At 41.2% G+C, this 22,504-nt stretch overlaps 3 protein-coding genes across 8 annotated transcripts; 1 reads left to right on the top strand and 2 right to left on the bottom strand.

The window, feature by feature from the left end:
- Nucleotides 1-91: 91 nt before the first annotated feature.
- LOC127364188 (ranBP-type and C3HC4-type zinc finger-containing protein 1) lies at nucleotides 92-8,921 on the bottom strand. 2 transcript variants are annotated; one of them, XM_051401645.1, is made up of 9 exons: nucleotides 8,494-8,921; nucleotides 4,024-4,198; nucleotides 3,119-3,211; nucleotides 2,879-3,020; nucleotides 2,690-2,780; nucleotides 2,325-2,610; nucleotides 1,619-1,722; nucleotides 1,135-1,233; nucleotides 92-1,028 (listed from the first exon to the last, which is right to left on the bottom strand). In XM_051401645.1, the coding sequence occupies exons 1-9, from the start codon at nucleotides 8,755-8,757 to the stop codon at nucleotides 972-974; spliced, it is 1,311 nt and encodes a 436-aa protein (XP_051257605.1). In that variant the 5' UTR covers nucleotides 8,758-8,921; the 3' UTR covers nucleotides 92-971. The 2 variants fall into 2 exon arrangements, with proteins under 2 accessions (XP_051257605.1, XP_051257533.1); XM_051401573.1 differs by having other exon boundaries at nucleotides 1,135-1,236; nucleotides 8,494-8,919.
- LOC127363997 (alanine aminotransferase 2-like) lies at nucleotides 7,649-14,795 on the top strand. 5 transcript variants are annotated; one of them, XM_051401336.1, is made up of 12 exons: nucleotides 7,649-7,666; nucleotides 10,220-10,309; nucleotides 10,388-10,477; nucleotides 10,581-10,689; nucleotides 12,425-12,558; nucleotides 12,655-12,898; nucleotides 12,995-13,074; nucleotides 13,182-13,318; nucleotides 13,695-13,869; nucleotides 13,992-14,147; nucleotides 14,273-14,385; nucleotides 14,555-14,795. In XM_051401336.1, the coding sequence occupies exons 2-12, from the start codon at nucleotides 10,244-10,246 to the stop codon at nucleotides 14,643-14,645; spliced, it is 1,395 nt and encodes a 464-aa protein (XP_051257296.1). In that variant the 5' UTR covers nucleotides 7,649-7,666; nucleotides 10,220-10,243; the 3' UTR covers nucleotides 14,646-14,795. The 5 variants fall into 5 exon arrangements, with proteins under 5 accessions (XP_051257296.1, XP_051257210.1, XP_051257387.1 ...); XM_051401250.1 differs by lacking the exon at nucleotides 7,649-7,666 and adding an exon at nucleotides 7,710-7,956; XM_051401427.1 differs by lacking the exon at nucleotides 7,649-7,666 and adding an exon at nucleotides 8,132-8,138.
- dhx30 (DEAH (Asp-Glu-Ala-His) box helicase 30) lies at nucleotides 14,382-22,273 on the bottom strand. Its single transcript, XM_051400053.1, has 19 exons — nucleotides 22,075-22,273; nucleotides 21,728-21,867; nucleotides 21,520-21,630; nucleotides 21,144-21,407; nucleotides 20,925-21,065; nucleotides 20,687-20,839; nucleotides 19,546-20,007; nucleotides 18,863-19,246; nucleotides 18,671-18,749; nucleotides 18,456-18,560; nucleotides 18,189-18,364; nucleotides 17,859-18,065; nucleotides 17,672-17,753; nucleotides 17,354-17,547; nucleotides 17,103-17,262; nucleotides 16,834-16,991; nucleotides 16,623-16,720; nucleotides 16,396-16,535; nucleotides 14,382-15,318 (listed from the first exon to the last, which is right to left on the bottom strand). The coding sequence occupies exons 1-19, from the start codon at nucleotides 22,229-22,231 to the stop codon at nucleotides 15,062-15,064; spliced, it is 3,468 nt and encodes a 1,155-aa protein (XP_051256013.1). The 5' UTR covers nucleotides 22,232-22,273; the 3' UTR covers nucleotides 14,382-15,061.
- Nucleotides 22,274-22,504: the final 231 nt, after the last annotated feature.

Genomic DNA, 22,504 nt, shown 5'->3' with positions numbered 1-22,504 from the left:
TGAACTTCATGTATTAAAATTACCCTTCTTCTTTAAGCCTTGCACTTAAAATCTGTCCATCAGGGAGAATCAATTAATAGGCAAAACAGGATTTGTTTAGATTCATTATGTTTATTCAGGTAATGCAAGTTTTTACAGTATTATGTACTGAAAACAAATCATTCCATTGCTGTCACAGCTCAGAGGGAATTGAGTAAAATTTGATCAACTGCTAAAATGTACATCAATTACTCAATGCATCTTGTTAAAAATAATACACTTAATACAATGTTATAAAAAAATAAAAGCACTTGACAACCCTGTAAACACACCATCTATTCTCAGCCATGGCTTCCAACATTATTTATGGCACCAACAGATGACCCACTAACAAAACAGAGCAGGGTATTGCACAAGGCTTCAACTTTCCTCTCACTTCACAGTCGGCAGAAACTGAAAGTCCCCTCATCTTCAGCTGCAATCAAATGCAAATCATGTCTCTCACCTAAAATAAATATAAGACCGTCTGTGTTGTTTGCACCATACACCCTGTAAAATAAATAACAAAGAGGTCAGGCCAAATTCAGATGTATGTCATGGTCACGTCCATATCGACGGTCGAAGTTGCTCTCTCTGTCTGCAGTTCATCAACCGAGCCTCGGCCAGTGCAGCTCTGCGTCATGCTACAGTGCTTCAAACGCTCCAGTCTTCAGCAGCCAGCCAGCTGTCAGAGGACTCTCAGTGCACTTGACAGTCTTTGTGTGAGTATTTTGTCAACATGTACACGGCGGATTTAGCATCCTCACTCTGTGTGTGTGTGTGTGTGTGTGTGTGTGTGTGTGTGTGTGTGTGTGTGTGTGTGTGTGTGTGTGTGTGTGTGTGTGTGTGTGTGTGTGTGTGTGTGTGTGTGTGTGTGTGTGTGTGTGTGTGTGTGTGTGTGAGTGAGTGAGGGAGTGAGTGAGACACGGCGACCAGACAGAGATGATGGGCAGTCAGCTGCTGCTGCTGCTTAAACCAGGTTCCCCTCGATCCTCTCTCCTTCCTCTCTCCTTTGTGAGAGAATATTAAAGAAGAGAAAAAGAGGTGACTGTCGGTGAGGGAAAATGGCACAAAGAGTAGTACAAAAGTATTGATTTCCAGATATTTGTGCAATACCTGCTGGATGTGTGTGTCAGGTCTGGCTGTAGCACAGATTTCACAACCTGGACGGGACGGCTTGTTGATGAAAGTGCATAAGGGGCAAGCCCATTCCGTCTGCTGAGGGGATGTAATAATTATATAAAGATATTAATAATTATATAAGAATAATATTTATACGGTTTTAAACATTTACCCAAGACAGACAAGCTTGCAGATACAACTGTTGAGAACTACAGTACAAAATAAGCTTTTTTTTAAGTCATCAGATTTGGCTGAAGGAGCATTCTCATTCAAGCCACTCTCAAAATCACTGCTCCATTGCTACAAGTGGTCAAAAACTTCAGCTTACCATTAAACTGCACACAGATATTAAAAAAAGAAATAGATAAAATAAAAATAACAGTTACCCATGTATGTAGGAGCAGGAGTTAAATCCCAACTAAAATCTAACTATGCCTTAGATTACTCTTAGTGTGTGTAGTGACAGAATATAACATACCTGTGTTTTATTGGCTTTATTGGTATGATCATTCAGCTGCAGATTCTCAATGTCGAGAACATCTTTAATATCACCCGGTCTGTCACTTCCTCCACCTGTACTCCCTGAAGTAGACAAAAAATAAATAAATAAAAGATTATAGAGCTGTGCTTTCTGCAGTTTAAATGTAGTATTTATTATGAGTAATATAGTTATTGTTTGATTTCAAAGCAAATGTGCTGAAAAGGAAACCGCAGAAACAACAGACAAAATACGTCTTATTCAGACATATTTTGTCTGGTGTTTCTGCTTTAAGTCAAATAAAGTCAATAATACAATACTACACAAATTCAAAAAAATAAAGAAAACTTATTCGGAACATTAAGCCATGTTATTTAAAACATCAGCATTGACAGACTGAAGTCTACAGACATCATCAGACTTTTAATATCTCTGGTGATGTTCTGCTGAGTATCAGGTCTGGCTTGTTTCAGGAATTTTTTGCCTTCAGTCTGGTATTCAAGAAGTCAAACATACTGTGAGATCACATGAATTTCAATCAGGTGACTAATTTGGCCAGCGCAGAACACTGCAGTGTTTGGCTCGAAAACTCCTTTGCTGCTTTGTCTGCATGTTTAGGCTCACAGTCCTGCTGCACTGTCTGGGTCTGCATATCTGCATTTTTAGACCTAAATCGTTACAGAATGAAAATATTAGTTGAACTCACCCAGGTTGTTGTGGGGTAGCCTCGAGGGTAGGGTGCTGTAACCCCTCCAGTCTTGGGATGTGGGGCCGTTGCCTGGCGGGAGAGGTGGGGCGAGGAGGGCGCTCTCCAGGTCCTGCTGGAACAGCTGGCGGGTGATGCGGGCTTGTCGGGCAGAGATCAGGTAGAGGTACGCCGTATCGCCATCCTTCTGCACCCCATAGGAGGCCAGTGATCTTGGCTCGGTGCACAAGCACTGACCGATCACCCAGCGCTGCACGCGAGGATGGAAGCCGTACTCGAGAAACACCTGAAGAAGAGCGGTGGGAGTTAGCCAATGAAAACCTACTACACCCATTTAATTCTTGGTTAATTGACAGTTTTCTAACCTGTTGCTTGAGCGCGGCCACAGTCATGTAAGGAAACACTTTCACCGTGACACAGCAGGATGACGAAACATCCTCCACCACGACAGATAAACTGCAACACAGACATGGCACTATAATGTTAAGAAGAACCTGGAAAACATATCAGTCATTGCAACCTTGAATATACCCTCAACACTTTTCATTTCCCACCTGATCTCTCCGTCCGCGTAGTTCTTTTCAGACAGCTGAATCGTCAGTGCTGCTTTTTGCCGAGCCAGAGCGGATGCGTGCTGTGAAGCAGCCTGAGTGTCACCGGCCTCAATCGCCCTGGAGAGCTCCAAGCATAGCTCCTCTGAAAACAAAAAGGAGGTAGCAATCAAAAGTGACATTTTTAGAGCATGGACGGAGGAGAGAGAAAGAGGAGAACGCATTGGACAGAGATAAACCCACCGGTGAGCGGCAGCGAGGCCGAGCTCCACTGCTCCATGGCTGCTGCTGTGTGGTTGTGTTTGCCATCCGATTCACATATGTTAATATTTGCAACTGTCAAAGAAACAGAAAAAGTGCTTTAAACACGGGGTTGTCAGCACACAGCAATATCAACTGATATCACTATTTATTCTAGCTACACCTGGCTGATAAAAGGCCCAACCCGAAAGTATCAGTAAATTCCTTTTTCTATTCAGGTCACACACACGGGTCACAGTATTTCCTTACCCTTGTATTTTAGGTTACACACATCACACTTAAACTAATAATTCCTCAGTATATCTGAGAATCTACCCTGAAAGATTCCTGTTGTAATTGTGCCTGACGAAAGGAGACTTGATAGCTCTTTTTAGTCCTTTAGGACCCATGGCACATGTGGTTTTACTTTGAAACAAGGATGAACAGCCATTTGGTCCCTTTATTTTATATCTGAGGACACCAGTTTTTTCCAACTTTTACTTTGCTTGAAGGCAAAAAGTGGTTTAAAAAGTTTTCTTCTTCTTATTATTATCCCCTTATTTTCTTATTTATCTCTTTTTCACCTGGGGACACAGCTGGCCCACTGTGTTGCTTTACAATATTTTTCATTTGTTTGTTGCTTTTAGACTGTTTTTTTTTGGTATTTTCCCCTCCATATGACAGCCAATAGTATAGAGACAGAGAGGAAACCTGAGGAGCAGTCCAGGATGTTGCAGTGACATCGAATACATCTCAGCCACCAGGACGCTCCTGTTTTTATTTGTTGTCTAGTTTATTAAACAGGCAACATAAGTGTAGATTGTTTCTTCTTCTCTAAAACAAATGAGTTAAAATAATAATAATAATAATAATAATAATGAATTATCTTATCTAGTCGTCAAACCTACCTCTATGTGCCTCTCTTAGTGATGACATCACCACCGTGGCCCACTCCTCGGCCTCGCGGTCGCAGCGGAAGTTGAAGCGGATGCAGTCGTGGGGTGGTGCAGCAAGACGCATCTCATGGCAGCGAGGAGATTTGACCTCATACTGCACCGAGCGCAGGTCAAACTCTGCAATGAACTATGAATGAAACAAACAACAACAAACAATAGTCAGTCTAAAAAGCCATTTCTTCTACTTCCTTTGATAAAAATCTCAAACAAATCTTATAGTTTGATTTCCAGCCCAGCAGCCATTGTAGGAGTGCAACAAATTATTATTTTTGCCGATTAACTGATTATCGTTTAGTCTATGAAATATATATATTTTTTAAAAGCCCATTACAATGTCTCGGAGGTCAAGGTTACAATCCAAAAACCACAATATATTCAATTTAGTAAACAATCTTTACATTTAAAAAGCTGGAACTAGTGAATGTTTTCTAAGACAAATTATGTTGCAAAACCATTAAATTGGACTTGAAAACGGAAAAAAGAACAAAATGCATTATAGTATAAGAAAAGAAATTACAGCTGCAACAAGTAATTGATTAGTTGTCAACTATTAAATTATATTTTTTAAAAACAAAAAAAAACAACAAGCTTCTTAAATGTGAATATTAAAACATACATTTGAGAATGTCATTCTATAGACCAAACAACTAATTGATCAATCTAGAAAATTATCTACAGATTAACTGACAATGAAAACAATGATTAGTTGCGGCCCTAAAAGAAATAACCCCCCGAAATGTCAGAAAGCATGTGAAATTCTCATTCTGACAGAGATGGACTCAGAAATGAGTGAGTTTGGCAGACTTTACTCACAATCTGTACTCTAACATTCACTGTGGCAGAGGAGGGAATCATTAGAGCACTGAAGTCTGTTGTGGGTAGAAAAAAGCAGTAAAGAGGGATTTGCCTCCTGCCAGAGGGTGTGCGTATATATACACACTCTGATACGACTGTGTATGGAAAGTTTGCCAGCTTAGACAGACGACCTAAAAGAAGCAGGGATCAAAAGAAAACCATGCAAATCAAGAAGCATCACAATTGTCAGGGGGAAATCTGTCTGACTTGAGATTCTACCGAGATGAAAAGCCGATTCCGAGCCCGTCACAGTTCAGGCAGACGGCACATAGTGAACTTGACAAACAAAGGACAGGTTTGAGAGGGAAGTTAGGATGCAGCGAGACAGGCAGAGTACAACGTTAGGTCAGCTTCAGGCACGATCAAGCATGCGTGTCTACAGTTGGGACTAGTCATTGACAGTAATCACTCATAATACTGAAAGAGAAGAAAGAACTCATGCGTGAACTGAAATGTGTCCCACAGTGACAGAGTGATGCAGCACTGTAGTCACCGCATGTGACCTGGAGAATCTATTTAGAGTTGACATTAACAGTGTAAAGACTGAACCTGGTTTAGCAAATGTGTAAGGCTGCAAAAGGATTATTTTCAGTATTGATTCATAATTTTGTCTATAAAAAGACAAAAGACAGAAAATAATGAAAGATCTGCTTATTTTTTTCACGACCAACAGTCCAAATCCCCAAAATATCCCGTTTAAAATCAGACACGATGAGGAAAAGCAGGAGGCTTTAACCAGTGGAATATTTGGAATATTTGCTTAAAAAATGGCTGCAAAACTGAAGAAGATCTATCAAAATAGTTGCAGATTCATTTTCTGTCAAACAACTCATCATCTCAGCTGTAAAACTGAGAATAAATTTGCCCTGTAGGGGCGTACAATCAACAAGCGCAGTATATGCTCGGAAAGAGACTAATTGTAAAGCAACTGCAGTGCGGTTGTAAAAGCCGAGAATGTGATGAAACCTGTTCGTAACAAAGAAAACAGAGCGGGCAGAGCAGCAAATACACAGCCGACCGCAAAGCGCGCTGAGGAGTTACAGAGACCTAGAAACATCAAGCAGTGGCTATGTGGAGATCCCATGTGTCCTCTCTATCAAGTTTATTGTTTATTTAAGGATCCCCATTAAAAGCATGTTTATGTGCCTCTACTCTTCCTGGGGTGATAACCAGGAGGAGCTTAATAATTGGAAAGAAACACAACATGCAGCACAGACACAAGTTCTTACTAACTAATGTTGATTTATTAAGGAAAAAGTACTTTATTTTGATAATCAACTGATTATTTAGGCCATTTAAAAAGGAGCACTCCACCCATTTTACAGATGAGGATCAGCTTACTTGTCACAAGGAGTATTACTTAGGGGTCTGCACAGTTTTCAGCTACTTGTACGTGAGTATTTCTGTTTCCCCCTCTGTGCCTTCAGCGTTGAGAAGCCATTACTCGTGATGTGTAACTACAGAGTGGTGACTAAAGGTAGAAAGAGGCAGCTGCATCAAAGCCAAAGTAGAGCAATTTAACATTAATTTATTTTATCAGGAATCTGATAAAAAAAAAAAGCATATCTGATAATCAGAAAAATGGCGAATAGAGGATCTGATAATTGTCCATCCTTAGTATCACTCAACCTGTGGAAACAGCTGTATAATGTCTTTAATCATTACATTTGAACAGAGAGTCTTTTAATGAACTGGTGTTTTTTTTTTTTGAAAGATGTGGGAATTAACCTGGGTCTAGTGAAAGACAGTATTTAGTTGGATTGTGGGAATTATAGGACTGAGTTTTTTGTTTTTGGAGCGTGACACTTAGAACTAAAAGTCAGGATACCTCTGCTGCGCCAGTTTTGACCCTTCTTTTTTGTCTAAATTGTTGTTCCCCCGACTTTATGGAAAGTGCAATGCTAAAACAATTTATGAGCAGTCTATTATCAGACAGGCACAGAACACAACGTTTACCCTCTGGTAGAAGATTCGGCGTTCCCCAGAGCAGACTGAACCGTAACAAACCATTCCTCAACATAAACAGATAATGTGATATGTTGCCACTTACAGAAGGTGTGTATAGGTATGTGTAGTATGTGTATGTGCAAACTGTTACTTAGAAGCTGTGTGTTGCTGAAATATGGATTTAAAATATATATATATATATATATATTTATATAAATATATATTATGCAGTATATGGATTTTTTAATCTTCTGTGGAACTGCAAGACGGAGTCCAAAACCAATTTTCCCTACAGGGACATAATATTATATTATATATAGTATATTCTATTCTAAATAGATAGAGGAGAGAGAACACATTACCACTCTCAGATCTTCACCTCTAGTTGGAAAACTAGTAAAGTTTGGCCTAAAGGGGGTGCCAGAGGAATGGTATGTTGTCAGCTAAATCATAAAGCTTTCTCCTCTGTGCATACGTTTATTAGGACATCTCAAACTCAGCTATATTGTCAGACTTCCTCAGTGAGTCTAGGTTTTGTCCGCCTCAGGTGTACTTAGGCTCAGGTGTACTCTGAAACAAACGTTTGCTGAAGCTGAGGTGGTGGTAGAGCATCTAGGTAGGTGTTGAAAGTGGGTGTGCAGGGGGTGCCAGAACTTCCTGTTCCTGCTCACTACCCTTCCACTTTGTTATTTACATCTGCATTATCATGTATGTTCACATTTACACCTGTCAGCGACTTATGGAAAGGCTTTACTCACCACACCAAATGCAATAAAGAAGCCACAGCTGAGAGGTAATTACAAAATCTAACCACTTCAGAAAGGTGAAACCTCAGTTTTTCAGGTTTCACAGCCTCACTGTTGGTGGTTGAGAGTTTGAAGGAACGAACAGAGACTTTCGACATGTCATGAGGTGAAAAGTGTAATGGTACATGTATTATAAACTTGTCAGGCGACATATGAGAAACACAAGGCTGAACACTGGTAGTCCCATAGTTTGACAAGTTGACAACTGGGAGGGAAAATACCAGGAAAGTCTCACTGCAGATGTTTACCAGTATGCCCAGTTTAAGGATTTCCCCTGGTGAGTATTAAATTCTAATAAAACTAAATGTGTAGTGATTATAGGAAGACTGAAAATGAAAGTGAAACTTAAAAACCCCCTCTTAACTACAGTATTGGTAACTTAAAAAACAACTTTTTTTTAAAAAAAACAAGAAAACATAAGACTGTACAGTATTAAGACTAAACTGGAGTTCTTGTCAGGTGAGTACAGTTCAGAAGCAAATCAAAGAAGGATAAAATGCTGCTGACCTACACTATGTTAGGTGGATGTCTGTTAAAAGTTAGATCCTTGTGACACTTCCAGGAAAGTGTTGGATAGTGTTGGCAGCTGTGTGTCTTTACATCCACCTGCATTCAGTGCAACCAGGTGTGGTTTCAGCCCCAATTCTGAGCTGCGTGTATTCGGGGGGTGAGATCCACGTAAAATGGCGTGTGTACAGGCCTATGCTGGTCTAAACTGGCTCTGTCATTCAGTAAGGTGGTACCTCATAAACATTTAGAAGCGGGTAACGACTGCACACCGTCCTAACACTCAGATGTACGTGTGAAATCTCACCACACTGCGGTTTCCGCTCGTATCTCGCAGCGCCAGTCGGAACTCTCCGGCCCGGCTCGGGTCCATGCTGAGCTGGAGCCGCAGAGCCTCGCTGCCCGCTCCGGGGAGACACAGCGGCCGGATCCCGGAATGGCACACCGAAACCCGGACTGACATTAAAACAGTACTGCAGCAAGCCGTCAGCGCAGGGCCGCCGCATGCAGCCTGCTGGGACGAAGCAGGAACCGGGGCTGGAGGAGCCCAGCCGCCCGAGCTGAGAGCCATGTCGCGGGCAGTCACAGAGGAGGGGTGGGGGTGGTACTGCTGGTTTATAAGGTCCACCAGCGTCTGAAGAGACCGCGTTTGTTCACGGGCAGGCTGTGGTTGTCTCCTCTACTCGCAAATTCTTCCATATCGACCCGAGCCGAGCAGACACGGAGGGAAAGAAAAACAAAACAGGAAGTAGATGGGTACGTCTCTTATTTATGTCCGTGGAGAAACGTGTCCGTGAAACACCCGACCTCACATACGTGCCACAATAAAGAACTTCTAATATATGGTATAACAATATTATGTATAATTTGCATTTTGTTGTTGTTGTTTTTTTTAACAGCAGGACAATGGGGGAAATAGCTGTTATTATTCTTTTTCACAGTGAGCTCAGAAAGCAATAAAATAGCATAAAAACAAGCAATTATAAGCAACAAAACTAAGAAATGAAACATTACCATCTGCAGATATAGGGGTGAAATAATACGACACTTGATGAGACGTATGGAAAAAACATTTATTATTAAAACAATACATTGATGCACTGCCATTAATCTATTGCCATGAAGGCAACCGTAAAACAGATATTATGCTATTGCAATGACATTGGACTGTAAGCTACAAAGAGACTATTACAGTCTCTTTACTGAAAAGAGCATCAATTATCAATAAATGGGCCTATATGATAAAAACTATTTAATTTTTATTTTATTTTATTTTATTTTATTAGGAAAGACAGCAACAACAAAAGCAACAAAACAGCACAAAAGCAAGACAATCAGTGAGGAATAATAATAAAAAAAAATCAACAAATACTTCTACATATGTAGGGCCAAAACACATGAATTATAAAATAAAGGCTGAAATAATAAATGGCCCTTCTCTGCAACCCTGAACAACTACAGATTGCTGCTACTGCACTGTAGTTTTTTAGGCAGAATATCAGCTATATAATATAATCATAAAATATAGGAGGCTAACTGGGAGCCAGTGTAGGGACTCTTAGTGCAAGCTGTTTGCTTTTCTGTCAGTTAAAACTTTGTGTATGAGCTGTAATTGATTTATAGACTTCTTGTGAATGAACATCTCTGCAAGAACATCCAGTTTTATCCCACTCAAAAAAAAAAAAAAACACCCAAGGAGTCTGAAAGTAGGTGCTTGTAATTTCAGCAGGTGTCATGCACAGTCAGGGCAAAAAGTTAATATATAACAGAAAGGCATTTTTATTCCGTTCTTGTTGTAAATCAGTAAATTAAATAAAACAACACCCTGCCATTAGCAAGTTGTCCCTAGACTGATGTCTGTTAATAAGGCACGGATTACCACATATCTTCCATATATATCTTTAACTAGAAATCCTGTCTACATGCAAATAACCTTGCAGCAAGTTAGTGAAACAGCTCAGCTCAGCTCAGCTCAACACCAGCCGCTGCTCTGATTGAAGTGAAGAAGAATTACAGAGATGTCTGTCCTGCAGGAGATCAGTCCAAATGTAAAGAACATGAAGCAGTTGGAGTATGTAGTCCTGGCCAGACGAGCAAGCCAGATCATGGAAGAGCTCAGAAAGGTAAAGAGTATCTAGAGTTTGTTGTCCAATCTGTGTTGTGACATCTGGAACTTCTGCTTTAAACTCACCTCTCTACAGGGAGCAAGAAAGCCATACAGTGAAGTCATAGATGTCTCCTGGGGCGACCCGCACAGGGCAGGTGTGAAGCCTCTGTCATTTGTCCGACAGGTATCTGTGACCTTCAAAGACAACTCATATTTAAGCTGCATTAAAACAACATAATGCACCTTCCTATGAATTAAAGTCTTACTGTGTGTGTCTTCTTTTGCAGGTTCTTGCAGCATGTCTTTACCCTGAGCTTGTGAACAGCAACAAACTGCCAGTGGATGTCAGACAGAGGGCTCAGAGGCTGCTTGGGCAATGTGCTGGAGGCAGTATAGGTAATTCAATTCAATTCAATTCAATTTTATTTGTATAGCGCCAATTCATAACAGAAGTTATCTCAGGACACTTTTCAAATAGAGTAGGTCTAGACCGAACTCTTTAACATTAATTACAGAGACCCAACAGTACCACCATGAGCAAGCACTTGGCGACAAGGGCAAGGAAAAACTGCCTGTTAAAAGGCAGAAACCTAGGACAGATCCTCCGGCTCTAGGTGGGTGGTCGTCTGTCTCGACCAGTTGGGGTGAGAGAGAGAGAGAGAGAGAGAGAGAGAGAAGGCAGAGAGAGAGAGAGAGAGAGAGAGAGAGACAGACAGACAGACAGGTGCACAGCAACAACAGTATTGGCAATGGCAGTCAAGCAGGACCATGGCAGGAGGCTCCACCAGGATCCATGAGAACCTGCGAGACGAGGGCTGTGTGTGTGGTATTACAACAAACATGTTCAAGAGTCAACGCACTCAAATTAGAAAATCACTTCTACTTTTTTACTTACTTCTCTTAGTATCTGGCCAAGCAGATAGGTTTGGTGGTGAGCTGAATTTAAGTTTACGCAGCATAAACAAGACTCAGCATCTTGCGTCAGCTCTGTGAGGCTTTACTGCTGCTTACTGTAAACAAATGCAAACTGTGATTTATAGCCATATTTGACCATGAAGATATACACCAAATTGCACAGTAATCCATCCAATAGTTGTCGAAACATTTTATTCTGAAACACAAATCTAAACCTGCTGGTGGAGGAAAAGATATTTCAAAGCCTACTAGAGCTAAAGGAGTGAGATTTATTTAGAATTTGGGTAAATGGCCCCTTTAAGTGATGAAAACTGTAGATTGCTTCTTTTTAGTAATTCAAATTAATACATTTATTGTTTCAGTTACTTTTCAAGGGAAAAACAAAACAAATAATTGATTGTTCCAGGTTCTGAAATGTGGTAATTTCCCACTTTTTTTGATTTTACATTATTGTAAATTGGATAATTTGGGGTTTGGGATTGTTGGTGAGCCTGTGAGACATTAATGAAATTAGAGAGATTAAAAATAATAAATCAGTTATATCTGCCCAAAAGACCAGAAAAAACAGAACTACAGTACAGTATATACAGTGTTGTATAATAATACTATTTATATAAACTGCATATAATGCAGTATAGCATAATAATATGTAACATTCACACATTACATTACAATACGATAATACAATACGATGAAATAGAGCTGCAACAAACTATTATTTTCATTACTGATTAATGTGTGAATCACTTTCTTGATTTAATCGATTACTTGTTTTGTCCATAAAAACGTATACAAATGTTGATCACTGTTTCACAAAGCCCAAGGTGAAGTCCTCAAATGTCTTGTTTTGTCCACAACCCAAAGATGTTCAGTTTACTGTCATAAAGGAACAAAGAAACCAGAAAATATTCACACTGGAGAAGCTGAAATCAGAGAATTTGGAATTTGTTTCTTAAAAAATGACTCAAAACGATCAATTGATTATCAAAGTAGTTGCCGATTTATTTAATAGTTGACGACTAATCCATTAATTGACTAATGGTTCCAGCCCTACTGTGTATATAATAGAAATAGACAATAATACAATGGTAACATGTTATATAGAGATAAAATAAAAATACAACAATAATAATGATCTATTCTACAGTGTCATCTCAGCTTTTCTTATCAGTGTGTGTGTTTTGTGAGTTAATCAGAATCAGTGCTATTTCTTCAGGCTCTTATACTGCTACAGCGGGTATAGCAGAAATAGTCCACAGAGTCTCTGAATTCATAACGAGACGAGACGGCGGAGCTCCCTCTCACCCTGAAAACATATTCATCAGTGCAGGCTCACAGTGGGCACTCCAGGTAACAGTCAGTATTACTCACATACTCTAAATGTTCCAACCATCATCATCATCCTCAAGTTAACACCATTTTTTTTTTTTAAACTGTGTTTATTAGAACATTCTCAAAGTCTTGGTGAACAGCAAGAGTTCACCAAAAACAGGCGTGCTGACTCCAGTGCCATGTCACTGCACTACCACTTTGTCCATCATGGGGCTGGGAGCAGTTGTCATTCCCTACTACCTCAGTGAGGAGCAGGGCTGGGAGCTGCAGGTGGAGGAGCTGGATCGAGCGCTGGAATCTGCCAAGGGAGTCTGTAACCCTGTAGCTCTGTACGTCATCAACCCTGGAAATCCCTCAGGTGGTAAAATCTCACCAGAACAGAGAACACCTAAGTATATTTTTGTATCAAAGAATATGTATCACATGGTTGTTTTTCATGCCATGTTGCCCGTAGGTCACATTCAAAGAAGAAAATCAATTCAAGAGGTGATCCGGTTTGTCTCAGAGAAGAAGCTCTTCCTTCTGGCCGATGAGGTGGATGTCGTACAGCAAAGTCGTCTATCAAGGCACGATGAGAAATTCATAAACATTAACAAACATGTAAATAAGTGCTTGGGTTTTCTGTCTGTTCTCCTCCACAGGTCTATCAGGGCTGTGTTTATGGGGAAAAGAGTGAGTTTATCTCATACAAGAGGGTTTTGGCTGAGATGGGCCCTCCTCTTTCGGACACAGTGGAGCTGGCGTCCTTCCACTCAGCATCCAAAGGCTTCATGGGAGAGTGAGTTTTCAGGCCTAATGGGAGTCTGAAGTGCATCCACTCTTTTATGCTAGGTGATCAGAAGAGTTGCAGACCTAAGACGAAGGCTGAGTTGTAATTTAGACGAATCTAAATAGACGTACAGACCCCATCCCCCCCTTAAAATCCAATTTTCAGTCAGCACAGAGAAACTTTCCACTTTAAGAAAATGAATGTAAAAACATCTGTCTATCCTCAAACTTTGCACATACATCATTTTGCACAGTGATGCACAAACATTCAGCTGTAGGAGAAAAACATATTTTTGAGTTGAGGGGAACTTTTAATTTAGGATATAATTTAGGTTTAGATTCATTCTTGACCTTGGAAACAGTTGGATTCTTCTTTCTTCCACCAGGTGTGGTATGCGTGGTGGATATGTGGAGCTGATAAATCTGGACCCCGATGTTATGAAATACATCTACAAGCTGTTCTCGAAAGATTCCTGTGCGCCTGTGTTGGGTCAGATTGCCCTGGATCTGATGATCAACCCTCCACAACCAGGAGATCCCTCATACCCCCTTTATAATGTGGTGAGACCAGAGATATTGCATTGTCTAACAGCCTGTTTTTCTTAGTAGATTTAAAAATGGCCTTCCTCTACTCAAGCCCAAGTTTGATCATTGTTCTTCTCGCCTTTAACTCTCTTTTGCAGGAGACACAAAACATCAGGACCATGCTGGTTCATAATGTGAAGAGAGCCTTTGAGGTTGTAAACAGTCTGCCGGGTTTCTGCTGCCAACCAGTGGAAGGAGGAGCATTTGCATTTCCCAGACTGCATCTTCCACCTAAAGCCATTCAGAAAGCCAAGGTTACAACATTATCTCATAAAACCAAGTATACTCCAAAAAAACGGGAGATATATAATCATTAGACAATGGAGTATCGGTCAAAACTATATTTTAGAGCTGGTTATGTTTGTTTTGCTTATTTCAGGAGGTGGGATTGCAACCAGATACATTCTACTGTATCAGACTACTAGAGGAGGCTGGTGTGCTAATCAGTCCTGGTTGTGAGTACGGACAAAAGGAAGGCACGCACCACATCAGGTATAATATTTATAGCATATAAATCAAACATTTAATTATAAATACAACTACATATCAGGATTTCCTTAACCAAAAACATGTTTTTTTATTTGTATTATTTCATGGAACATTATATGTAAGTGCACACTGTAAATGGATGTATGGATGATACCCACTTTTCTCTCTGCAGATTTTGCATTATGACCTCCGAGGTCATGATGGAAGAATTACTAAGACGCCTGACCTGCTTTCACACACAGTTTATGAAGGATTTTTCCTAAACAATGGGAACTTAAGGGGGAAAGAAGTCAGTTCTCTCCCTTCCATCTATCTGCAGTTGAATAATTCATAAACAATAAAAAGGATCTGATCAGTTTCTGGAGGTTAGCATGTGAACATTTATTGCAATAAATATGACATCCTGCACTGCATGCAGTCTTTTTAACAATTATTTTTCTTCACCTCATTAGAAAATTCCACTTTTGTTATTCCAAAAGCAAATCATTATGAACAGTAAACCACAGTCCAAAATCCAAACCAATGGATTTCCTCACATCAGTCCACTGTGTGTTTCTGAGTCAGCACATAGTATAGTGACTCAAACATTCTTTAAAAAACAAAAAATATACAATGGAGAGACCATGCTCCTCCTTGGTTCCTCAGTACCAGCCAGGTTCAACATAAACGTTTTAGATCATCAGTCCACCTCACTGTCACTGTCGTTCTGAATGAAAGGGCTTGAATTTGTATTGTTGAGCAGCTCCACAAGTAATGAGATGAGCTTTTTATCTTGAGCAGAGTGGATGATTGCATTGCTGGGATTGCTGAAGTTGCGATACAGCATGGTCTGCATGGAAGTGCGGAGATCCCACAGCAGGTCCCAGGTCTCAACTGACAACTCACAGTGCACCAGAGTGTGTCCAGGAAGTGATAATACCACTTTGTCTCCTTTCACTGGGACAAAAGAGAAAAGACAGAAAGTTACTTATGAAGAATATTTACTGCAATTCTGGAAATCTAAGGAGGGTGATAAATATTGAAGTACTTGGATAGAACACCTCATCATTCTTTGTATAGTTATTGTTTTGAGCAGAATGTTTTGTTGTGCAGTCCTGAGAGAAATTAAGATATGTGCTATTAAAGTGGCAAACAGGTCTCTAAGAACTCCAGGCAGGAAGTACAAAAGCAATAGCCAGCATTTTACACCAACTTACACAGCAGTAATACTGTATTTCAAGTCAGCATAGAGGGCTGTGTAGACTTGTCACAGACCTCTAAATCATTTCCTACATCTCTAATATAAGCTTAAGATCTGATGCAGCTACACTTTACTTGCAGCCTTGTAAGCTGAATTACAGAAATAACTCCTAAATCAGAATATTTCTCACATCAGTGGATGTGAACTGCTACCAAAACGTTGACAGGATGGATATGTCAGTTACTGCTGAGCTCTTAAACCTGCAATAACTGATTTTTTTTGGCCACTTGGGGGCAGTGGAAACAAGTTGATCCGGCGAACTGGTTAGCAGTCAGTTGCTTATTATGGGGAAACATTATAATTTATTCGGATTCATGTTTCTGTCCACCTTAAGAATGCCAAGTCCAATGTTTATTTTCTTTAGCTTTGGTTGTAGTCTATCAACTCCTGAGGGAAATATCTGGCTCTTAACATGCTGAACGCTCCACTATGTTCACTGGATAGTTGCTACCAGTGACTGTCTACGCTTTTGTGCTGAGCAGGTTGTGTACAGTGGGTTTTTAGAGCTTTTTCGTGGGAAAACAGTTGCCTGCTGTAACAGATGACAATGTTATGAGAGCAAAGAGAGTGGATCTAAACAGCAACAGTTAAACAATGAGTTGAAACTCACTTAAAGCACAGTAAAGCCAAGAGGAGCTGCACATTCGGGTGAATATTCTCCATAACTGATTATAGCTTCTTTAAAGGCAAAATAATAACTCCTCCCACCTTCAAGCACCAGTGCCTTTCCTTAATAAACAAATTTTTTTTACGGAGAGCAGTACATGTCCTACCTGTCTCTAAGATATCACAGTCTGTGAAAAGCAGCAGTGCGAGTGGATGGACCACAGAAGAGTCTCTGATGAAAACAACCCCACTGGACTTGACAGCGCTGAAGAATGTCAACCAACGACTTGGAAACTCTTTTCTTCTGCTACAACACAAGAGGAAGACAATAAGCATACATACGCCCTAGGAAAGTAAATATCTGCTGTAGCCAATGATACAGCAATGTTCAAACCTGTTCACTGTTCGATTAAGCTGTACTGGCCCGGTGACTGTGTGGAAACACACACTGTTTGGGCGAAAGCGTCCTTTGGCTACCCCACCTTTCTTCACCTGGAAAAAAATAAATTAAAAAAAGTGTAAAGTAAATGTGTCATGCTGGAACTTCTAATGAGGGCTTTGACCCACAAGGTGCAAACATGATAGACTCCTTTTTGGCCATGTACCTGAATGAGGTTGGGATAGAATCCAGCCAGCAGTACAGCTTTTAGCAGCTCATCCTGGTTGCTGTGCTCGTTGAGAACAGAAGTATCTTGCAGGCACTGATGCGCATGAGACACCAGCTGGGCTTCCTGCAGGTTCGAGCTGAACTGATAAATGAGACCTGCAGCAAAAAAAAGAAATGGGTTTACAAGAAGTAATTTGAAATCCCAACAATGAGTCCTGAGTAATGAGACGATATCTAAAAAAATGAGTGTGTGTGCTTCAAACTAACCATTGATGAATCGAAGGCTTGACCCTGACAGAGTGTGTTTGTGCAGATAGTTCTCTCGGTCTGCTCTGGCCCCCTCTTGCTGAACTTTCCTCCAGCCTGACACAGCTCGAATGAACGCCAAATAGTCACTGTAGCCAGAGTCACTCAGAGCTTCTTTCACCTGGACAAATAAAACACAGATAAAACAAATTAGTACATGATATCATTACTGTGCTTTTTTTTTTTTATGGGCGGGTGTTAAATCAGCTCACCTTCAAAATTTGCGCTCTGTTCAGCAGGCTGTTGTAGAATGGGTCTCTGGTCAGACAGGCAGCTACTGACAGCATGGGCAGTGCGCATCTGTACATAACACCCAGAACCAGCAATTTGCCCAGACGAGGGTCACATGACATATACGAAACAGACTTTCCTAAAGGAGTCAGGTTTTCCATCTTGTCCAGGACTCCTAAAAAGGCAAACACTGACAGCTTAAGCCCACATTGAACATGTAAAGTCAGACACACACGATGATGATGATGACGCGAAAGCCTCCACACAGTCCAGAACATAAGTAGTTGTGAGTCACTCACCAATGTCTTCAAGATTTTGGACAGCAACTTTCACAGCTTCTAGCTCTGGACTGTCCAACACTTGAGATAGGAAATCTACAGTCTACACACAAAAAGAAATGACAAAGGCTATCATTTCATAGGTCGGAAATATACAAAAAAAAAAAAAACAGGCAAAAGAAATACAGGCATTGTTCACTTTCAATACCTTGCAGTTAGGACTGTGAATTTTGGCTTGCATTACTAAATTCTCTAGTGGGGTGCGCAGGATCTCAGGGATGGCGAAGTGAGCCATGGTCTCCAACTGCTTTCGTGGAAACAGGTGATAGGAATGTCCTGGCTGACAACGCCCTGCTCTGCCTTTTCTTTGAGTGACATTAGAACGAGATATCCAAACTGTGTCCAGACAGGAGACCTGGAAAACCAAAAACAACTGATTTGTGCCCTTTTTTTTTTTTTTAAACTAGATTCCATCAGAAAATACAACAGATCGCAGGCCATAGTTTTTTCAGATCTTTGCAGACAGTCTGACACTAACCTTAGTCAGTGGATCATAAGTCTGTTCTTTATGTGTTCCTGTATCCACCACATGGACTATGTCATCTATGGTGATTGAAGTCTCAGCAATGTTAGTTGCAAGAACAATCTTCCTCTGGCCCACTTGGGGGCGCTGGAACACCACCTGCTGGTCTTGTACTGATAAACTAGAGTGCACTGAAAGAAAACAACAAATAAAATCATAAATTGTATCTCTATACTTGAAGGAATAAGACCAGCCTTTGTAAATGTGTCTGTACTCTCTTACATGACAAGATAATTTGTGAGCCTGAGGAAAAGCGGGGCCTCTCCATGAGTTCCTCTTGAACAGCCCTGATGTCCTGCCATCCAGGGAGGAAACACAACACTGCACCTGCAAACATGAGGGGAAAGAATGTTTAACAAATATCATTCAGGTCCATCATCTTGCTTCATAAAAAAAAAAAAAAAAAAAAAAAAGATGAAAGGCAGACTGTTAGTTACCTGGCTCTCCATGTCGGTCAATGTGCTCGATTACGTCAGCTACTAATTTTAGATCTGTTGCAATATCGTGTCTTCTTCCCTTAAACAGGACACAATACAAATTCATGAGACAGGAAAGGAGACAGGAGAAAGGAAACATGAACCAAACTTGGATGAATCCGAAGGTAGTTAAACACAAATCTCCAGCCTCACCTTCTTTTCTGTCTCCATTGTCTGCCGGACTGGCAATTGGTGTCCTAGCTCTTTAAGCACATCCTCCAGGTATCTGTCCCTCACTGGGTGCATGAACCCAGGCACTTCTACCACTGGGCAGCCTCCAAAGTACTCAGCCAACCTCCGCTTGTCCCCAGTAGCACTCATAAGCACCACTCGTAGATTGGGGTTTTTCTCTAAGCTGGAGCGCAGCAGAGCCAGCAGCAGGTCTGTGTTAATGTCTCTCTCGTGAACCTCATCCACCACCACATGGCTGATTCCCTTCAGGGACGGGTTTGACTGCATTTTCCTAAGCAGGATGCCCACTGTGACGAAGAGCATGGTTCCTCCACTGTGCTCTGGTGCTTTGCTCTCAAGTCTGACCTACGAACAGAGAAGAATTACTTACTTTTTGTACTGAATTCATGTTCAGTATGGTTACCTTGGTTAAAATGGATCAATTTGATGTTACTAATTATAGTATTCTGAATTGTAATTAAGAATACGATTTTAATTAATTAATTTTCATCAAAAGGTACCATTCATTTTGTTGTTAAGTGTTCTGATATTTCTGTTTCTACCATAACCACAAATCACTATAGAATAGAAGGCGCTATATTGGCTACATTGCAATATAAACTGTTATTAGTAACAAAAACAGTATACCATAAAACTGTGTCTACCTGATATCCCACAGAGTGTTTTAGATCTGGACCCATCTCCTGAGCAACACGTTGGGCCACAGACACGGCACTGATCCGACGGGGCTGGGTAACCAGAATGTTGCACTCAGCCCCATTGCCACTTCTCACACACTCCTCCAGCAGGAAGCGGGGAATTCGGGTCGTTTTCCCACATCCTGTTTCGCCAGCGATCACAACCACCCTGGAGGACTGCACTGCTGAGACCACCTGCTGACGGTGGGCATCGGCTGGGAGCTTCACACTCAGCACTGGGTTTGCTGTCTCCCATTCTTCCTGCAGGTGGGCACTGAGCTGCTGAGCTTCCCGTTCAGAGAGAGGCCTGTACAGCTTGCCTGTGATGGCGTCTTTCACCAAGTCCTCATCTTCCTCCTCATTCACTGTCTGCTGTTCTCTTACCTCTTCCTCGTCCCAAACCTTCTGCACTTCTGCTTCCACTGGGTACTGTTATAAAGATGAGGCATTAGTTTTGACATGAAGACATCACTAAATGGCCAAAAGTATGTGGACCCTCAAACATTACAACCCTATGGGAATGATGAACATTCAAAGTGAAAACCACATGCATTTATATGGCACTTTGCTGCCATTCAGCCACACAAACACATGGTTGTGGTGCTGATGTTGGATAATAAAACAGACTTAAGCCATTTGTGATAAAAGCATCACTTTCAGTTGAATAATTGCCTTCTTGTTGACCTTATGTGCAATGCTTGTATAGGCTAGTTTTGTAATTGTAGAAGCTTGGATTAGTATTTCTGTACTATACTGTTTGCTTCATTATTGTTGCAATGAAAGAAAAAAAAAAAAGAACAGAAAACCACAGCAAAAACATGCTACTTAACTGTGTTACACTGACACTAGCCATGTGTCAACACTGGAAAAATATATATATATGAAAATGTCTTAAGAAGTTACGATTTGGTGCTATATATATAAAAAAACTGAATTGATATGCCATGAAACTCATGGACCTGTTGCTTTAACTAATCTTCCTGGATTGTAGTTCACTGCAAGGTCGGTCAAGTTGGAAAAGCATTTCTTTATCGGCCCTGTAGTGCGCCTATGTAATAAGAAAAGCTCTGAATTCCCTCCATCTTTCTCACATGAGGTGAAGACTGACCTGTGTGTGGTACTCTTTTATGGACTCCAGCAGGTGGTCTGGGATTTCCAAGGGGACTGGGCGTTTTTGTTGGTTTGCGAGCTCCTTCACCTTTTCTTGATGGTACTTGACGTGATTCAGTGGCTTGTTGTTATCGTCCAACAGTTTCAGCTCCTGAAGGAGGTGACACAATGCATATGTTTACACAGCTCTAACATGTAGGCAAAGATACACTGGTTTTCCAAAGAGTGAGCCTCACCTTCAGTTTCATGCAGGCAAGAGCTGCAACCATCTTCTCCGCTGTCACTCCTTTCTTCGCTTTGGCTGAGAATGTCATCTTCTCTGGCCAGTGCAGGGTCAGCTCAGAAATCCCTCTTCTTGTTTTGAATTGCACTACCTCCTGTAAAGATAAGAGAATGACAAGTTTAGACTACACTAGTGCTTAGCTTTCATTGTGCAAAGGATGAGAGCTACCAACCTTGACTCTGTTGGATGTAGCCAACTGGACGACCCTGTGGAGGAGATCTTTAGGTTGTGGAAACAGGGAAAGAGCTTCAGATATTTGGGAGACCTCTTCTTTAGTGGGCGTCTGTTGGTTTCGTACATTCGCTTTCTCTCTGAACACATTGAAATCATCTGTCAATATGTCGTCCTCATCACAAAGAGCTGAATGCAGCCCCCCTGTCCTCCCGTCAGCTGTCCTACTAGGGACCTGATTATTTTGACCAATGACACCAATTTCCTGTACACAAAGAGAGCAAGGAAAGGGAGAGAAGAGAAAAAAAAATCACTACATGGTAAGACAAAATGGAAACGTGTCTGCTTTATAACTGTCTGATGTCTTTACAGCTTACTTTGAGTTTGAGACAAGCAGCCGCTGCAGCAAATCGCTCTGCATCGAGCTTTTTAAAAGCGTGTCCCTCCTCTTCAATCTTGTAGGGCCAGTGTAGTGTGACAGTGACTTTCTGCAGAAACAAAGTTACAAAAGCAGAATTTAACTCCAGCTCCAAACGACTCGGTGTGTCCAGAATACCCCCCATCCCGTCGTGACTTTCTTCTGACCTTGACACCCGATTGTTCCGTGCAGCTGTACTGGATGAGCCGGGACAGGTCGGCTGTTCCCACTGAACGGGAGATGGTGTTATGCAAGAGACTCTTAGGGTCTGGAAACTCCTTCAGGAGAAGGTCTAGGCTCACGTTATCTAAGAGGTCAAAAAAAGAAGGTCAAAAAATAAAAAAGGCAAAGCACAGCAAGGTTAACGACATTTTAATGTAAACTCGAAAGAAAGACACGGTGATGTAAGGATGACTCAGGGGAGGTCTTTACACTGATTGGTGCCCTTCAGGTTCAGCGTCGCTGCGAGCTGTCACCGGTAAGCTAATCTGGCTAATGGCTAGTTTTCACTCACCTCGTTTAGTCTTGGTATGTGATGTACCCTGTTCCAGTAAGCTTCGTGCTTTTGTCTGATACCACCGCATGTCTCTGCCCCAGCCTCCTGTATGGACGTATTTGCCAATATTGAACAGCGATTTAAGCCGCACGAGTGAAAGACCGGGTGCCGCCATCTTTCAAGAATCTCCTGCTCCTGCTCGTGCTCCTGCGCCGGCTTCTGTTTCTTCTTCTTTTTGTTGTTTTACGGCGGTTGGCATCTACCTTGTTGGTGCATTACCGCCACCTTCTGCTCCGGAGTGGGACTCAGAAAATAGACAAACTAAATCTCAAACAAACACACAAAGCAACACCCTAAACTGTACTTTAACCTCTGTTTTTTTTTTTTTTTTACCCCTATCACCTATTCCAGTTTATATTTATTTATTATTCAATATCCTATATAAAAC

Source organism: Dicentrarchus labrax, unplaced genomic scaffold (assembly GCF_905237075.1).
Source record: "Dicentrarchus labrax unplaced genomic scaffold, dlabrax2021, whole genome shotgun sequence".
Classification (NCBI taxonomy): Eukaryota; Metazoa; Chordata; class Actinopteri; family Moronidae; genus Dicentrarchus; species Dicentrarchus labrax.
This window is presented reverse-complemented; position numbering and strand designations above follow the sequence as displayed.

Bases quoted from the DNA above. Each gene is read 5' to 3' on its own strand.
- LOC127364188 (XM_051401573.1), bottom strand. From the start codon at position 8,757: ATGGCTCTCAGCTCGGGCGGCTGGGCTCCTCCAGCCCCGGTTCCTGCT. The intron at 4,199-8,493 runs GTGAGATTTCAC...TTTCATTCATAG, and splicing joins CGAGCGGAAACCGCAGTGTG to TTCATTGCAGAGTTTGACCT. The intron at 1,237-1,618 runs GTATGTTATATT...ACATCCCCTCAG, and splicing joins ATAAAGCCAATAAAACACAG to CAGACGGAATGGGCTTGCCC.
- LOC127363997 (XM_051401070.1), top strand. From the start codon at position 10,205: ATGTCTGTCCTGCAGGAGATCAGTCCAAATGTAAAGAACATGAAGCAG. The intron at 12,559-12,654 runs GTAACAGTCAGT...TGTGTTTATTAG, and splicing joins GCTCACAGTGGGCACTCCAG to AACATTCTCAAAGTCTTGGT. The intron at 12,899-12,994 runs GTGGTAAAATCT...TGTTGCCCGTAG, and splicing joins CAACCCTGGAAATCCCTCAG to GTCACATTCAAAGAAGAAAA.
- dhx30 (XM_051400053.1), bottom strand. From the start codon at position 22,231: ATGGCGGCACCCGGTCTTTCACTCGTGCGGCTTAAATCGCTGTTCAAT. The intron at 18,561-18,670 runs GTAACTAACAGT...TCATGTTTGCAG, and splicing joins TGACCGACATGGAGAGCCAG to GTGCAGTGTTGTGTTTCCTC. The intron at 17,263-17,353 runs GTGAGCTGATTT...TTATTTGTCCAG, and splicing joins ACAGAGCGCAAATTTTGAAG to GTGAAAGAAGCTCTGAGTGA.